Source organism: Heptranchias perlo, unplaced genomic scaffold, assembly GCF_035084215.1.
Source record: "Heptranchias perlo isolate sHepPer1 unplaced genomic scaffold, sHepPer1.hap1 HAP1_SCAFFOLD_1267, whole genome shotgun sequence".
NCBI classification, from domain to species: Eukaryota; Metazoa; Chordata; class Chondrichthyes; order Hexanchiformes; family Hexanchidae; genus Heptranchias; species Heptranchias perlo.
In genome coordinates, this window is record NW_027138502.1 from 26,581 (window position 1) to 45,280 (window position 18,700).

At 51.5% G+C, this 18,700-nt stretch overlaps 1 protein-coding gene across 1 annotated transcript; it reads right to left on the bottom strand.

The window, feature by feature from the left end:
- Nucleotides 1-2,092: 2,092 nt before the first annotated feature.
- Nucleotides 2,093-18,553, bottom strand: LOC137308280 (BTB/POZ domain-containing protein 17-like). Its single transcript, XM_067977101.1, has 2 exons — nucleotides 18,468-18,553; nucleotides 2,093-5,379 (listed from the first exon to the last, which is right to left on the bottom strand). The coding sequence occupies exon 2, from the start codon at nucleotides 5,312-5,314 to the stop codon at nucleotides 3,953-3,955; it is 1,362 nt and encodes a 453-aa protein (XP_067833202.1). The 5' UTR covers nucleotides 5,315-5,379; nucleotides 18,468-18,553; the 3' UTR covers nucleotides 2,093-3,952.
- Between the last annotated feature and the right edge of the window lie 147 nt (nucleotides 18,554-18,700).

Here is an 18,700-nt window from a genome sequence, read left to right on the forward strand (position 1 = left end):
TCCGGGTTGCTGGTCCAGTAACCGCTCGTTCTCGGCTCGATCGCGTGGTCATCTCGAGAGACGCCATGAGGCTGCTCACTGGCATTGTGCGGAGGACTCTCACCTGACTCCTCCTGCCCCCGTTTCTGCAGCGTCTTCAACGTAGAAAGACTTCCCCAAGGCGCTTCACAGGAGGGCAAATCAGACAATATTTGTCACGGAGACACGTGAGGAGATATCAGGGACATCTGGCCGGCGAGCAGTTAGGACGGCGAATGGTATGTTGGCCTTCATTGCGAGAGAATTTGAGTACAGGAGCGGGGATGTCTCACTGCAGTTGTACAGGACCTTGGTGAGACCACACCTGGAGTATTGTGCGCAGTTTTGGTCTCCTTCTCTGAGGAGGGATGTCCTTGCCATGGAGGGAACGCAGCGAAGGTTCGCCAGACTGATCCGTGGGATGGCAGGACTGAGAGATTGGGTCGACTCGGCCTGTATTCACTCGAGTTTCGAAGAACGAGAGGGGGGGGGTCTCATCGAAACGTATAAAATTCGAACGGGACCGGATGCGGGGGAGGATGTTCCCGATGGCTGGGGAGTCCAGAACCAGGGGGTCGCAGTCTCAGGATACGGGCTAGGAGATTTCGGACCGAGATGAGGAGAGATTTCTTCGCTCAGAGGGTGGTGAACCTGTGGAATTCTCTGCCACAGAAGGCAGTGGAGGCCAAGTCATTAGATGTGTTCAAGAAGGAGATAGATATATTTCTTAATGCTAAAGGGATAGGGGGAAAAAGCGGGGAACAGGGGACTGAGTTAGACGATCAGCCATGATCCATTTGAATGGCGGAGCAGGCCCCAAAGGGCCGAATGGCCTTCTCCTGCTCCTATTTTCTATGTTTAAAAGCCTGGCCTAAGAGGGAGGTTTTACGGAGAGTCTCAAAGGAGGGGAGAGGTTTAGGGAGGGAATTCCAGAGCTTCGGGCCCAGGCGGCTGAAGGGACGGCCGCCATTGGTGGAGCGATGGGAATCGGGGGGAGGGGGAGGTCAGAGATCTCGGAGGGCTGGGGTCGAGGAGTTGGTTTGTGCAGCCCAGGGAGATCCTCCCGTCCTCCCTCCTCGGGTTGGAAGAGAGCAAAATCCAACTGCGATGCCAACACAGTCGAACAGCTCACCCCCGAAAATTACCCGCCTGCTCTGCACGAGGGTACGGCCAGCGGCTGATCGGTCGCTGGGGATTGCAGCCCCCGCCGACAAACCGTATCGCCGTTCACCATCTCTGGTGTGGGCTATTCAACCGAGGGGGGCGGGGGCGGGTTTCAAGAACCCATCCGGAGTTCAGTTCTGGGCGTCGCACCTTCGGGAAGGGCGTATCGGCCTCGGAGGTGGGTGCAGCGCAGATTCTCCAGAGAGATACCGGGGGCGGCGGGGGGCTAAAAGGGTTTAATTCACGAGGAGAGGTCGCACAGACCGGGCCTGTGTTCCCTCGAGCGTGGAAGATTGAGGGGTGATCTAACCGAGGGGAGTCAGCTGGAGCTTTCGAGGCCGAGAGCGAGCGGTTTTTTTGTTGGGGTGAAGAGGGGGGGGGTGGGATTGAGGGTTTATGGAGCCCAAGGCGGGTAGATGGAGGGGAGATACAGGTCGGCCACTGAATGGCGGAACAGGCTCGAGGGGCTGAATGGCCTCCCCTCCTCTTCCTTTGTCCGGGGGGGGGGGGGGGGCTCGGGGGGCAGAGACCGGGTCGGTTCCGCCAAGCGTTTGCCTGTCGAGGGGGGGCCGAGCCCGACTCGAGACTCGGTGCCTCGTCAGCAAACGCCCCCCCCCGGCCGAATATCTCATTTCCGAACAGCTCGGTCGTCAGCGCAGCACGCCTCGGCCGGGTGGGGGGGCCCCCCCCCCCGGCCCCCAGAAGGGCGAGGGGTCAGCGTCTGACCCCACCTGAGCGAGAGGGGTCAGACGCCGACCTCGCACCCGAGAGAGGCCGTTCTCGCCCTCAATCCCCGCGGGGCTGGTCCCGACCCCCCCGACCCCCTTCCCTGCAGGTGAGAGGTCAGCGTCTGACCCCACACCCCTTCTCCCTCCGCAAACCGCGCCCCCCGCCCGCAAAAAAACAAAGATAAGAGTCACATTTTAATCAATCAATCAATCAGAAATTACATTCAGCGGGTATTAGTCACACCAATTCTTAATGTACAGTCCAAGCTCGACCAGAAAAAAAGTCCCGGGCGGCGATTAACCCCGCAATTCCCGCGCGGCAAACTTCCCTCCGTCGTCGTCGTCTCCTCCCCTTCAAGTCGTTCTGCCAGGCGCAGCTCCCCTCGGGGGGGGCAAAAACGGCCCGACGGAGGCCGCTCTCCTTCCCCTTCGACCACCCCTCCCCGGATTTCTCTCGAGAACGCGCTCCCATCTCGTCGGGGTCTTTCGTGAGCCCGAGTACGTCCCTAGGCGTTTTGCAGCCAACGTTAAGGGTGGTCGGTCACTGCAGGAATCCCGGAAACCAATCTGCGCACAGCAAGATCCCACAAAACAGCAACGTGATGAACGGCCGGATAATGTTTTTCTTCCAAAGTGACGTTGGTCGAGGGATAAATGTCGGGGCCCCAGGACCCCGGGGAGGACTCCCCCCCCCTGCCCCCCCCGCCTGCTCTTCTTCCAATTGCGGCAGTGGGGTCTCTTCTGCTTGTCAGGCCGCGTCAGAGCTGTACTGAATTCGGTCTCTTAAAACCTCCGACACTGTCCCGTCAAACGCTCCCAGGGCAGAGACAGAGAGAGAGAGCGAGAGAGAGAGAGAGAGAGACAGCGAGAGAGAGAGACAGCGAGAGAGAGAGAGAGAGCGAGAGAGAGAGAGCGAGAGAGCGAGCGAGCGAGAGAGGCAGCGAGAGAGAGAGGCAGCGAGAGAGAGAGGCAGCGAGAGAGAGAGGCAGCGAGAGAGAGAGGCAGCGAGAGAGAGAGGCAGCGAGAGAGAGAGGCAGCGAGAGAGAGAGGCAGCGAGAGAGAGAGACAGCGAGAGAGAGAGACAGCGAGAGAGAGAGGCAGCGAGAGAGAGGCAGCGAGAGAGAGAGGGGCAGCGAGAGAGAGAGGGGCAGCGAGAGAGAGAGGCAGCGAGAGAGAGAGACAGCAAGAGAGAGAGAGAGACAGCGAGAGAGAGAGAGAGACAGCGAGAGAGAGAGAGGCAGCGAGAGAGAGAGAGGCAGCGAGAGAGAGAGGCAGCGAGAGAGAGAGGCAGCGAGAGAGCGAGAGAGGCAGCGAGAGAGAGACAGCGAGCGAGAGAGAGAGCGCGAGAGAGAGAGAGCGAGAGAGAGAGAGCGAGAGAGAGAGAGAGCGAGAGAGAGGCAGCGAGAGAGAGAGAGGCAGCGAGAGAGAGGCAGCGAGAGAGAGGCAGCGAGAGAGAGAGGGGCAGCGAGAGAGAGAGGCAGCGAGAGAGAGAGGCAGCGAGAGAGAGAGGCAGCGAGAGAGAGAGACAGCGAGAGAGAGAGAGAGAGAGAGGCAGCGAGAGAGAGAGACAGCGAGAGAGAGAGAGGCAGCGAGAGAGAGACAGCGAGAGAGAGAGGCAGCGAGAGAGAGAGAGACGCAGCGAGAGAGAGAGAGACGCAGCGAGAGAGAGAGACAGCGAGAGAGAGAGAGGCAGCGAGAGAGAGACAGCGAGAGAGAGAGGCAGCGAGAGAGAGAGAGACGCAGCGAGAGAGAGAGAGACGCAGCGAGAGAGAGAGAGACGCAGCGAGAGAGAGAGAGACGCAGCGAGAGAGAGAGAGAGGCAGCGAGAGAGAGAGAGGCAGCGAGAGAGAGAGAGGCAGCGAGAGAGCGAGAGAGGCAGCGAGAGAGAGAGAGAGCGCGAGAGACAGACAGAGACAGCGAGAGAGAGAGAGAGAGAGAGAGAGAGAGCGAGAGAGACAGACAGAGACAGCGAGAGAGAGAGAGCGCGAGAGACAGACAGAGACAGCGAGAGAGAGAGAGAGAGAGAGAATCCAGGCAGGGGGCTAGATTTTCTTCCAGTTGGTCTGCCCGATGAAGTGCAGCGACATGGTGTCGTTGACCTTGCTGACGTACTTGCTGCGCTCGGCGGCTGGCAGGAGGTCGTCGATCTTGACGTCTTGCCAGTGGGGAATGGCGAAGGTCTTGAGGTCGCACACCAGCCAGCGGCAGCCCAGGTAGCGGTAGAAAAGGACGGCGATCTGGTGCTCGTGGGTGGCCCGGCTGCTCGAGTGGCAGCGGATGATCTTGCAGTTGAACGCCGCGCGGTTGTTATCCTTCAGGACGCGCTCGTAGAGGCCGGGGCAGGTGCAGCGTCTCTTGGAGCCCACGGGGGCCGGGAGGCGCACGCTGCCCCTCACCGGCCGCTCCTCCTGGACCACCAGCCGCTCGCCCTTGGGGTGAAAGGTGACGAACCACTTGGACTGCACCCGGAAGTTGGTCGTAGCGAACTCCTTGCACAGGACTGTCTTGGTCATGGAACTGAAGAAATCCAGCTGCCAGGGGCTGCCGCAGGTCTTGGCGGTGTAGAGGCGCATGCGGAGGGGCCGGGAGGCCGCCCCGTGCAGCCGGCCCACCCCCTCCTTGGTCAGGCAGCTGTCCTGGTGCAGGCCCAGGCTCTGGGCCAGCAGGGAGGCCAGGAGGGGCTGGGGGACCAGGGGGCTGGAGCGCAGGGCCGCCAGCTCCTCGGGGGTCATCATGGGGAAGCGGAGGTGGGCCAGGAGGGCGGGCCCGGCCTCGGGGCGGGGGGCCAGCCAGCGCAGCACGGCCTGGCACAGGGCGAACTCGCTCTCCACTACCAGGTCGCAGCGCTGGAGCAGGGAGGCGAGCTGCGCCTCTTCCAGGCTGAGCCAGTCAGCCGAGCTCATGACGGCATCCATGTTCCAGGCGACAAAGGTGTCACAGGCCTCCTCCAGCTGGCGGAAGCCCACAAAGCGGGCGTAACGGTGCCAGGCCAGGGCCAGGTCCAGGGCGCCGGCCGCCGCCACGTTGTCCAGGAGGAACTGCTCGCAGCCCCGGCGCAGGGGCTCCACGTTGTACTTCTCTGCCAGGCCGTGGATGGCGAAGACGTTGTCCACCGTGACGGTGATGCTGCCGGTGTAGAAGTAGCGCAGGAAGTCCTCGAAGCACGACGCGGCCCCTTCCTCCTCCGTCAGCTGGACCGTGCCCCGCCGGGCGTCCGCCCAGCGCTCACCCGAGAGCATGGCGCGGAAGACGTCGCTGCCCAGGGCCAGGACAAAGCGGTGGGCCTCCAGGGCCGGCCCCCCGTTGACCGTCAGCCGCACGTCGCTGAGCTCCGGGCTGTTGAAGAGGGACGAGAGGGCGGCCATGATCTGGGTCTGGTGGACGAAGGTCTCCGAGGTCTCCATCGCAAGGGGCTCGCGCCCCCCCCACAACCCCCCCCCAGGACGCGCGCACGCACGCACGCACGCACCTGCGGGCGAGATAAGAGAGGGGGGGGGGGGTTTAAGAGACTCGGACCAGAGAGAGAGAGAGAGAGAGAGAGAGAGAACACCCGCGGGAAATGTTTACATAGCATTTTACAAAGGCAAACGTGGGTCACGAGACTGTCACGCTTTCAGGGAACACAGGCCGTTCAGCCCCTCGAACCCGTTACACAGGAACAGGAGGAGGCCGTTCAGCCCCTCGAGCCTGTTGCACATGAACAGGAGGAGGCCGTTCAGCCCCTCGAGCCTGTTACACAGGAACAGGAGTAGGCCCGTTCAGCCCCTCGAACCCGTTACACAGGAACAGGAGGAGGCCGTTCAGCCCCTCGAGCCTGTTGCACAGGAACAGGAGGCCGTTCAGCCCCTCGAGCCTGTTACACAGGAACAGGAGGAGGCCGTTCAGCCCCTCGAGCCTGTTGCACAGGAACAGGAGGCCGTTCAGCCCCTCGAGCCTGTTACACAGGAACAGGAGGTCTGTTCAGCCCCTCGAGCCTGTTACACAGGAACAGGAGGAGGCCCGTTCAGCCCCTCGAGCCTGTTGCACAGGAACAGGAGGCCGTTCAGCCCCTCGAGCCTGTTACACAGGAACAGGAGGAGGCCGTTCAGCCCCTCGAGCCCGTTGCACAGGAACAGGAGGAGGCCGTTCAGCCCCTCGAGCCTGTTGCACAGGAACAGGAGGCCGTTCAGCCCCTCGAACCCGTTACACAGGAACAGGAGGCCGTTCAGCCCCTCGAACCCGTTACACAGGAACAGGAGGCCGTTCAGCCCCTCGAGCCTGTTACACAGGAACAGGAGGAGGCCATTCAGCCCCTCGAACCCGTTACACAGGAACAGGAGGCCGTTCAGCCCCTCGAGCCCGTTGCACAGGAACAGGAGGCCGTTCAGCCCCTCGAACCCGTTGCACAGGAACAGGAGGCCGTTCAGCCCCTCGAGCCTGTTACATAGGAACAGGAGGAGGCCGTTCAGCCCCTCGAACCCGTTACACAGGAACAGGAGGCCGTTCAGCCCCTCGAGCCTGTTACACAGGAACAAGAGGAGGCCGTTCAGCCCCTCGAACCCGTTACACAGGAACAGGAGGCCGTTCAGCCCCTCGAACCCGTTGCACAGGAACAGGAGGCCGTTCAGCCCCTCGAGCCTGTTACATAGGAACAGGGGGAGGCCGTTCAGCCCCTCGAACCCGTTACACAGGAACAGGAGGCCGTTCAGCCCCTCGAGCCTGTTACACAGGAACAGGAGGAGGCCGTTCAGCCCCTCGAACCCGTTACACAGGAACAGGAGGCCGTTCAGCCCCTCGAGCCCGTTGCACAGGAACAGGAGGCCGTTCAGCCCCTCGAACCCGTTGCACAGGAACAGGAGGAGGCCCGTTCAGCCTCTACTCCACCATGCAACGAGATCATGGCTGACCTGTATCCTCCGGCCCCTCGTCTGACGAAAAAAAAACTCGCGATCTCGGATTTAAAGTTATTAATTGAGCTGGCAGCTCCTGCGTTCCGAGTTCCACACACTTCTACCACCCTTTGCATGAAGAAGTGTTTCTTAACTTGTCTCTCAGAGGGCCTGGCTCTGATTGTAAGTCCCCTCGTCCTGGACTCCCCCCCCAACCATTCCTAAAGACCTCAATCGGATCGCCCGGTGACCGTCGATATTCCAGGGAATACAAGCCTAGTCTATGTAAACTCTCCTCGTAGTTTAACGGTCACGGCGGTCCCTCAGAGAACTCCTTTCCGCGGTGCCCAGAACTGGACAGATCCTCCCGCTGGGGCCTAACCAGTATCCTCTTTACGATCTATATTAACGATTTGGAGGAGGGGACCGGGTGTAACGTATCAAAGTTTGCGGATGATACAAAGGTGGGAGGGAAAGTAGAGAGTGAGGAGGACATAAAAAACCTACAGGGGGATATAGACAGGCTGGGTGAGTGGCCGGAGATTTGGCAGATGCAATACAATATTGGAAAATGTGAGGTTATGCACTTTGGCAGGAAAAATCAGAGAGCTAGTTATTATCTTAAAGGCGAGAGACTGGAAAGTACTGCAGTACAAAGGGATCTGGGGGTCCCAGTGCAAGAAGATCAAAAAGTTAGTATGCAGGTGTAGCAGGTGATCAAGAAGGCCAACGGAGTGTTGGCTTTTATTGCTAGGGGGATAGAATATAAAAACAGGGAGGTATTGCTGCAGTTATATAAGGTATTGGTGAGACCGCACCTGGAATACTGCATACAGTTTTGGTCTCCATACTTAAGAAGAGACATACTTGCTCTCGAGGCAGTACAAAGAAGGTTCACTCGGTTAATCCCGGGGATGAGGGGGCGGACATATGAGGAGAGGTTGAGTAGATTGGGACTCTACTCATTGGAGTTCAGAAGAATGAGAGGCGATCTTATTGAAACATATAAGATTGTGAAGGGGCTTGATCGGGTGGATGCGGTAAGGATGTTCCCAAGGATGGGTGAAACTAGAACTAGGGGGCATAATCTTAGAATAAGGGGCTGCTCTTTCAAAACTGAGATGAGGAGAAACTTCTTCACTCAGAGGGTGGTAGCTCTGTGGAATTTGCTGCCCCAGGAAGCTGCATCATTAAATAAATTTAAAACAGAAATAGACAGTTTCCTAGAAGTAAAGGGAATTAGGGGTTACGGGGAGCGGGCAGGAAATTGGACATGAATTTAGATTTGAGGTTAGGATCAGATCAGCCATGATCTTATTGAATGGCGGAGCAGGCTCGAGGGGCCGATTGGCCTCCTCCTGCTCCTATTTCTTATGTTCTTAAGGAGTATCGTAAGGAGAGGTTCAGAGAGGGAATTCCAGAGATCGTGGCCCAGGCACGGCCGCCAATGGCAGAGCGAAGGGAATCGGGGAGATGCGCCAGAACCGGAGGGGCGCAGAGATCTCGGAGGGTTTGTCGGGGGCTGGAGGAGGTTACGGAGATAGGGAGGAGGGGGGAAATTTGAACACGAGGACGAGAATTTTATAACCGAGGCGTTCCCGGACTGGGAGCCAACGTAGGTCCCAGCGAGCACAGTGAGGGGGGGTGACGGGTGAACGGGACTCGATGCGAGGAGTTTCAAGATGAGTGGATGGCTACTGAAGGGGTGGAATGTGGGAGGCCGGCCAGGAGAGCGTTGGAGTCGTGGAGTCCAGGAGGTGATAAAGGGCTTCAGCGGCAGATGAGCTGAGGCAGGGGCGGGGGGCGGAGGCGGGCGATGTTACGGAGGTGGAAGTAGGCGGACTTGGTGACGGAGGGGAGATGCGGTTGGACGCTCATCTCGGGGTCAAACTGGACGCCAAGGTTATAGAGGCCGGCACTCCATTTTTGCTTATCTTTTGTACCTGGCCACTACATTTTGGCGATCTTTGGTCGAGGACCCCTAAAATCTCTTTGCAAGCGTCTTCCCAGGAAGGCCTGACTGAATGGTGCAGCAGGCTGGAGGGGCTGAATGGCCTTCTCCTGTTCCAATAATTAAGGCTTGCAAGCCAAAAAAGTAACAGACCCATCTATTACAATATATTGGAGCTCGCCAGGCTAAAAAGTCCCTCTCATAGAATCGTACAGCACAGGGAGGCGGCCATTGGGCCCATCATACCCGTGCTAGCTCTTTGAAAGAGCTCTCCAGTTAGCCCCCTGATAATCTCCTCCTCCCACTTCAAGTATTTATCCAATTCCCGCTTGAAAGTTCCTACTGAATCTGCTCTCACCCACCCCCCCCTTTCAGGGGGCGCGTTCCGGATCACAGGAGAGGAGAGCGAGGCGGAGAGGTTTGCGGAGGGAATTCCAGAGCTTAGGGCCCGGGCAGCTGAAGGCACGGCCACCAATGGTGGGGCGATGGGAAGCGGGGAGATGCGCCAGAGGCCAGAATCGGAGGAGCGCAGAGATCTCGGAGGGTTGTAAGGGGCTGGAGGAGGTTACTGAGATAGGGAGGAAGGGGGCGAGGGCCATGGAGGGATTTGAACCGGAGGATGAGAATTGTAGGGGCTGGAGGAGGTTACAGAGATAGGGAGGGGGGTGAGGGCCATGGGGGGATTTGAACAGGAGGATGAGAATTGTAGGGGTTGGAGGAGGTTACAGAGATAGGGAGGGGGGGGCGAGGGCCATGGAGGGATTTGAAGAGGAGGATGAGAATTGTAGGGGGCTGGAGGAGGTTACAGAGATAGGGAGGGGGGGGCGAGGGCCATGGAGGGATTTGAACAGGAGGATGAGAATTGTAGGGGGCTGGAGGAGGTTACAGAGATAGGGAGGGGGGCGAGGGCCATGGAGGGATTTGAACAGGAGGATGAGAATTGTAGGGGGCTGGAGGAGGTTACAGAGATAGGGAGGGGGAGGGCGAGGGTCATGGAGGGATTTGAACAGGAGGATGAGAATTGTAGGGGGCTGGAGGAGGTTACAGAGATAGGGAGGGGGGCGAGGGCCATGGAGGGATTTGAACAGGAGGATGAGAATTGTAGGGGCTGGAGGAGGTTACAGAGATAGGGAGGGAGGGGGCGAGGGCCATGGAGGGATTTGAACAGGAGGATGAGAATTGTAGGGGCTGGAGGAGGTTACAGAGATAGGGAGGGAGGGGGCGAGGGCCATGGAGGGATTTGAACAGGAGGATGAGAATTGTAGGGGCTGGAGGAGGTTACAGAGATAGGGAGGGGGGGCGAGGGCCATGGAGGGATTTGAACAGGAGGATGAGAATTGTAGGGGGCTGGAGGAGGTTACAGAGATAGGGAGGGAGGGGGCGAGGGCCATGGAGGGATTTGAACAGGAGGATGAGAATTGTAGGGGGCTGGAGGAGGTTACAGAGATAGGGAGGGAGGGGGCGAGGGCCATGGAGGGATTTGAACAGGAGGATGAGAATTGTAGGGGGCTGGAGGAGGTTACAGAGATAGGGAGGGGGGCGAGGGCCATGGAGGGATTTGAACAGGAGGATGAGAATTGTAGGGGCTGGAGGAGGTTACAGAGATAGGGAGGGGGGGCGAGGGCCATGGAGGGATTTGAACAGGAGGATGAGAATTGTAGGGGCTGGAGGAGGTTACAGAGATAGGGAGGGGGGGCGAGGGCCATGGAGGGATTTGAACAGGAGGATGAGAATTGTAGGGGCTGGAGGAGGTTACAGAGATAGGGAGGGAGGGGACGAGGGCCATGGAGGGATTTGAAGAGGAGGATGAGAATTGTAGGGGGTTGGAGGAGGTTACAGGGAGGGGGGCGAGGGCCATGGAGGGATATGAAGAGGAGGATGAGAATTGTAGGGGGTTGGAGGAGGTTACAGAGATAGGGAGGGAGGGGCGAGGGCCATGGAGGGATTTGAACAGGAGGATGAGAATTGTAGGGGCTGGAGGAGGTTACAGGGAGGGGGGGCAATGGGCGGAACGGGACTCGGTGTGAGTTTGGCTCGGTTCGGAATACGCCACAAGGCGCTTAGCGGGAGCAGAAGAAAGGCAGCAAATGGCACCCAAGCCAGGGGAGGCGAAGCTCGGAAGGGGTGGCTATCAGGTCACAGGTCAGGCAGCATCCGCGGAGAGTACGGTCGGGTTAACAGTTCAGGCCAACGGCCAATCGTCTGGGTCCAACAGATTGTCAGCAGGCCCTGAGCTTGGGGAAAGGGAATGGAGGAATAATTGAAGAGATAGGCCATCAGATGATTAACACAGAAAATGGGAGCTGGAGTCGGCCATTCGGCCCATCGGGGGCTGCTCCGCCATTCAAAATGATCATGGCCGCTCGTCTATCTCAGTCCCCTGTTCCCGCTTTCTCCCCCCATTCCTTGACCCCTTTAGCATTAAGAAATATATCCACCTCCTTCTTGAATACATCTAATGACTTGGCCTCCACTGCCTTCTGTGGTAGAGAATTCCACAGGTTCACCACCCTCCGAGTGAAGACATTTCTCCTCATCTCGGTCCTAAATGTCCTCGCCCGTATCCTGAGTCCGTGACCCCCTGGTTCTGGACTCCCCAGCCATCGGGAACATCCTCCCTGCATCTAGTCTGTCTAGTCCTGTTAGAATTTTATATGTTTCGATGAGATCCCCTCTCATTCTTCTAAACTCGAGTGAATACAGGCCGAGTCGACCCAATCTCTCCTCATACGTCAGTCCTGCCATCCCAGGAATCAGTCTGGTGAACCTTCGTTGCACTCCCTCCATGGCAAGGACATCCTTCCTCAGATAAGGAGACCAAAACTGCCCACAACACTCCAGGTGTGGTCTCACCAAGTCCCTGCAGTAAGACATCCCTGTTCCTGTACTCAAATCCTCTTGCAATGAAGGCCCACATACCATTCGCCTTCCTAACTGCTTGCTGCACCTGAATGCTCGCTTCCAGCGACTGGTGTACAAGGACGCCCAGGTCTCGTTGCACCTCCCCTTTTCCCAATCTATCACCATTCAGATAATAATCTGCCTTTCCTGTTTTTACGACCAAAGTGGATAACCTCACATGTATCCACGTTGTACTGCATCTGCCATGTTCTTGCCCACTCACCCAACTTGTCTAAATCGCACTGGAGCCTCTTTGCATCCTCCTCACGGCTCACACTCCACCCCAGCTTTGCAAGGTGTTGCTTCAGTTGCACAGAGCCCTGGTTAGACCCCGTCTGGAGATACCACACTCAGTGCTGGCCTCCGCATCTCAGGAAGGATAGATTGGCCTTGAAAGGGGATGCATTGCAGATTCACCAGAATGATAACGGGGCTGATCATAGATCATAGAAGTTTACAACATGGAAACAGGCCCTTCGGCCCAACATGTCCATGTCGCCCAGTTTATACCACTAAGCTAGTCCCAATTGCCTGCACTTGGCCCATATCCCTCTATACCCATCTTACCCATGTAACTGTCCAAATGCTTTTTAAAAGACAAAATTGTACCCGCCTCTACTACTGCCTCTGGCAGCTCGTTCCAGACACTCACCACCCTTTGAGTGAAAAAATTGCCCCTCTGGACCCTTTTGTATCTCTCCCCTCTCACCTTAAATCTGTGCCCCCTCGTTATAGACTCCCCTACCTTTGGGAAAAGATTTTGACTATCTACCTTATCTATGCCCCTCATTATTTTATAGACTTCTATAAGATCACCCTAAACCTCCTACTCTCCAGGGAAAAAAGTCCCAGTCTATCCAACCTCTCCCTATAAGTCAAACCATCAAGTCCCGGTAGCATCCTAGTAAATCTTTTCTGCACTCTTTCTAGTTTAATAATATCCTTTCTATAATAGGGTGACCAGAACTGTACACAGTATTCCAAGTGTGGCCTTACTAATGTCTTGTACAACTTCAACAAGACATCCCAACTCCTGTATTCAATGTTCTGACCAATGAAACCAAGCATGCCGAATGCCTTCTTCACCACCCTATCCACCTGTGACTCCACTTTCAAGGAGCTATGAATCTGTACTCCGAGATCTCTTTGTTCTATAACTCTCCCCAACGCCCTACCATTAACGGAGTAGGTCCTGGCCCGATTCGATCTCCCAAAATGCATCACCTCACATTTATCTAAATTAAACTCCATCTGCCATTCATCGGCCCACTGGCCCAATTTATCAAGATCCCGTTGCAATCCTAGATAACCTTCTTCACTGTCCGCAATGCCACCAATCTTGGTGTCATCTGCAAACTTACTAACCATGCCTCCTAAATTCTCATCCAAATCATTAATATAAATAACAAATAACAGCGGACCCAGCACCGATCCCTGAGGCACACCGCTGGACACAGGCCTCCAGTTTGAAAAACAACCCTCTACAACCACCCTCTGTCTCTGCCGTCAAGCCAATTTGGTATCCAATTGGCTACCTCACCTTGGATCCCGTGAGATTTAACCTTATGTAACAACCTACCATGCGGTACCTTGTCAAAGGCTTTGCTGAAGTCCATGTAGACCACGTCTACTGCACAGCCCTCATCTATCTTCTTGGTTACCCCTTCAAAAAACTCAATCAAATCCATGAGACATGATTTTCCTCTCACAAAACCATGCTGACTGTTCCGAATCAGTCCCTGCCTCTCCAAATGAAAGGGTACAAGAGGGCAGGTTGCACGGACTAGGCTCGAGTCCAGAAGATTAAGGGGTGATCTAATCGAGGGGTTTAAAGGGGTGGAGAGGGGAGGGAGAGAGAGAGAGAGAGAAACTATTTCCTCTAGCGGCAGGGAGTCCAGAATAAGGGGTAGAGCCTCAAATTCGGGGTTCAGGAAGCATTCCTTAACACAAAGGGGAGGGAAAATCTGGATCTCCCCCCCAAAAAGGCTTGGGACGCTGGGGCTCAAATGAAGCCTCAGGTCGATAGATTTTTGTTGGGTGAGGGTATCGAGGGATATGGAGGCAAGGTGGGTTAAACTGCCTTGCGAGCCATTAATGCCCTGATTTAAATTACCTTGCGAGCCATTAATGCCCAGATTTAAATGGTTTGCGAGCCATTAATGCCCTGATATAAATTACCTTGCGAGCCATTAATGCCCTGATTTAAATGGTTTGCAATCCATTAATGCCCTGATATAAATTACCTTGCGAGCCATTAATGCCCTGATTTAAATTACCTTGCGAGCCATTAATGCCCTGATTTAAATGGTTTGCAATCCATTAATGCCCTGATATAAATTACCTTGCGAGCCATTAATGCCCTGATTTAAATTACCTTGCGAGCCATTAATGCCCTGATTTAAATGGTTTGCAATCCATTAATGCCCTGATTTAAATGGTTTGCAATCCATTAATGCCCTGATTTAAATGGTTTGCAATCCATTAACGCCCTGATTTAAATGGTTTGCAATCCATTAATGCCCTGATTTAAATGGTTTGCAATCCATTAATGCCCTGATTTAAATGGTTTGCAATCCATTAATGCCCTGATTTAAATGGTTTGCAATCCATTAATACCCTGATTTAAATGGTTTGCAATCCATTAATGCCCTGATTTAAATGGTTTGCAATCCATTAATACCCTGATTTAAATGGTTTGCAATCCATTAACGCCCTGATTTAAATGGTTTGCAATCCATTAACGCCCTGATTTAAATGGTTTGCAATCCATTAATGCCCTGATTTAAATGGTTTGCAATCCATTAACGCCCTGATTTAAATGGTTTGCAATCCATTAATACCCTGATTTAAATGGTTTGCAATCCATTAATGCCCTGATTTAAATGGTTTGCAATCCATTAATGCCCTGATATAAATTACCTTGCGAGCCATTAATGCCCTGATTTAAATTACCTTGCGAGCCATTAATGCCCTGATTTAAATGGTTTGCAATCCATTAATGCCCTGATATAAATTACCTTGCGAGCCATTAATGCCCTGATTTAAATTACCTTGCGAGCCATTAATGCCCTGATTTAAATGGTTTGCAATCCATTAATGCCCTGATTTAAATGGTTTGCAATCCATTAATGCCCTGATTTAAATGGTTTGCAATCCATTAACGCCCTGATTTAAATGGTTTGCAATCCATTAATGCCCTGATTTAAATGGTTTGCAATCCATTAATGCCCTGATTTAAATGGTTTGCAATCCATTAATGCCCTGATTTAAATGGTTTGCAATCCATTAATACCCTGATTTAAATGTTTGCAATCCATTAATGCCCTGATTTAAATGGTTTGCAATCCATTAATACCCTGATTTAAATGGTTTGCAATCCATTAACGCCCTGATTTAAATGGTTTGCAATCCATTAACGCCCTGATTTAAATGGTTTGCAATCCATTAATGCCCTGATTTAAATGGTTTGCAATCCATTAACGCCCTGATTTAAATGGTTTGCAATCCATTAATACCCTGATTTAAATGGTTTGCAATCCATTAATGCCCTGATTTAAATGGTTTGCAGTCCATTAATACCCTGATTTAAATGGTTTGCAGTCCATTAATGCCCTGATTTAAATGGTTTGCAATCCATTAATGCCCTGATTTAAATGGTTTGCAATCCATTAATGCCCTGATTTAAATGGTTTGCAATCCATTAATGCCCTGATTTAAATGGTTTGCAATCCATTAACGCCCTGATTTAAATGGTTTGCAATCCATTAATACCCTGATTTAAATGGTTTGCAATCCATTAATGCCTGATTTAAATGGTTTGCAGTCCATTAATGCCCTGATTTAAATGGTTTGCAATCCATTAATGCCCTGATTTAAATGGTTTGCAATCCATTAATGCCCTGATTTAAATGGTTTGCAATCCATTAATGCCCTGATTTAAATGGTTTGCAATCCATTAATGCCCTGATTTAAATGGTTTGCAATCCATTAATGCCCTGATTTAAATGGTTTGCAATCCATTAATGCCCTGATTTAAATGGTTTGCAATCCATTAATGCCCTGATTTAAATGGTTTGCAATCCATTAATGCCCTGATTTAAATGGTTTGCAATCCATTAATGCCGATTTAAATGGTTTGCAAGCCATTAATGCCCTGATTTAAATGGTTTGCAATCCATTAATGCCCTGATTTAAATGGTTTGCAATCCATTAATGCCCTGATTTAAATGGTTTGCAATCCATTAATGCCCTGATTTAAATGGTTTGCAATCCATTAATACCCTGATTTAAATGGTTTGCAATCCATTAATGCCCTGATTTAAATGGTTTGCAATCCATTAATGCCCTGATTTAAATGGTTTGCAATCCATTAATGCCCTGATTTAAATGGTTTGCAATCCATTAATACCCTGATTTAAATGGTTTGCAATCCATTAATGCCCTGATTTAAATGGTTTGCAATCCATTAATGCCCTGATTTAAATGGTTTGCAATCCATTAATGCCCTGATTTAAATGGTTTGCAATCCATTAATGCCCTGATTTAAATGGTTTGCAATCCATTAATGCCCTGATTTAAATGGTTTGCAATCCATTAATGCCCTGATTTAAATGGTTTGCAAGCCATTAATGCCCTGATTTAAATGGTTTGCAATCCATTAATGCCCTGATTTAAATGGTTTGCAATCCATTAATGCCCTGATTTAAATGGTTTGCAATCCATTAATGCCCTGATTTAAATGGTTTGCAATCCATTAATACCCTGATTTAAATGGTTTGCAATCCATTAATGCCCTGATTTAAATGGTTTGCAATCCATTAATGCCCTGATTTAAATGGTTTGCAATCCATTAATACCCTGATTTAAATGGTTTGCAATCCATTAATGCCCTGATTTAAATGGTTTGCAATCCATTAATGCCCTGATTTAAATGGTTTGCAATCCATTAATGCCCTGATTTAAATGGTTTGCAATCCATTAATGCCCTGATTTAAATGGTTTGCAATCCATTAATGCCCTGATTTAAATGGTTTGCAATCCATTAATACCCTGATTTAAATGGTTTGCAGTCCATTAATGCCCTGATTTAAATGGTTTGCAATCCATTAATGCCCTGATTTAAATGGTTTGCAATCCATTAATGCCCTGATTTAAATGGTTTGCAATCCATTAATGCCCTGATTTAAATGGTTTGCAATCCATTAATGCCCTGATTTAAATGGTTTGCAATCCATTAATGCCCTGATTTAAATGGTTTGCAATCCATTAATGCCCTGATTTAAATGGTTTGCAATCCATTAATGCCCTGATTTAAAAGGTTTGCAATCCATTAATGCCCTGATTTAAATGGTTTGTAATCCATTAATGCCCTGATTTAAATGGTTTGCAGTCCATTAATACCCTGATTTAAATGGTTTGCAATCCATTAATACCCTGATTTAAATGGTTTGCAATCCATTAATGCCCTGATTTAAATGGTTTGCAGTCCATTAATGCCCTGATTTAAATGGTTTGCAAGCCATTAATGCCCTGATTTAAATGGTTTGCAATCCATTAATGCCCTGATTTAAATGGTTTGCAATCCATTAATGCCCTGATTTAAATGGTTTGCAATCTATTAATGCCCTGATTTAAATGGTTTGCAATCCATTAATACCCTGATTTAAATGGTTTGCAGTCCATTAATGCCCTGATTTAAATGGTTTGCAATCCATTAATGCCCTGATTTAAATGGTTTGCAATCCATTAATGCCCTGATTTAAATGGTTTGCAATCCATTAATGCCCTGATTTAAATGGTTTGCAATCCATTAATGCCCTGATTTAAATGGTTTGCAATCCATTAATGCCCTGATTTAAATGGTTTGCAATCCATTAATGCCCTGATTTAAATGGTTTGCAATCCATTAATACCCTGATTTAAATGGTTTGCAATCCATTAATGCCCTGATTTAAATGGTTTGCAATCCATTAATGCCCTGATTTAAATGGTTTGCAATCCATTAATGCCCTGATTTAAATGGTTTGCAATCCATTAATGCCTGATTTAAATGGTTTGCAATCCATTAATACCCTGATTTAAATGGTTTGCAATCCATTAATGCCCTGATTTAAATGGTTTGCAATCCATTAATGCCCTGATTTAAATGGTTTGCAATCCATTAATGCCCTGATTTAAATGGTTTGCAATCCATTAATGCCCTGATTTAAATGGTTTGCAATCCATTAATACCCTGAATTAAATGGTTTGCAATCCATTAATGCCCTGATTTAAATGGTTTGCAATCCATTAATGCCCTGATTTAAATGGTTTGCAATCCATTAATGCCCTGATTTAAATGGTTTGCAATCCATTAATACCCTGATTTAAATGGTTTGCAATCCATTAATGCCCTGATTTAAATGGTTTGCAATCCATTAATGCCCTGATTTAAATGGTTTGCAATCCATTAATGCCCTGATTTAAATGGTTTGCAATCCATTAATGCCCTGATTTAAATGGTTTGCAATCCATTAATGCCCTGATTTAAATGGTTTGCAAGCCATTAATGCCCTGATTTAAATGGTTTGCAATCCATTAATACCCTGATTTAAATGGTTTGCAATCCATTAATGCCCTGATTTAAATGGTTTGCAATCCATTAATGCCCTGATTTAAATGGTTTGCAATCCATTAATACCCTGATTTAAATGGTTTGCAAGCCATTAATACCCTGATTTAAATGGTTTGCAAGCCATTAATTGCCTGGTGACCCTGAGGGGCCTCAGACCCCCCCTGAGGAGGGGGGAGGGGACCAGGTTTGACTCCCTCCCTCCCCTCACTCCCTCATTCACTCACCTCCTCCTCCCTCCACTCCTCCCTCCTCAGGATTCGTCCCTCAGGGCGCCAGCCGGCCCTCACACCCGTCACAGCCTCGGATTGCCCCAACCTCGACCGGAACCGGAAACAGGCCTCGCTACGCTCAGCCCCTCCCCCCCAGCACACGCCGCGCATAGCAACCAAACGAGCTGACGTCAAGGCCACGCCCACTTATTCAGATTGAAGGGCGCTGACATCATGACCACGCCTCA

Coding starts and splice junctions, on each gene's coding strand:
- LOC137308280 (XM_067977101.1), bottom strand. CDS start 5,314: ATGGAGACCTCGGAGACCTTCGTCCACCAGACCCAGATCATGGCCGCC.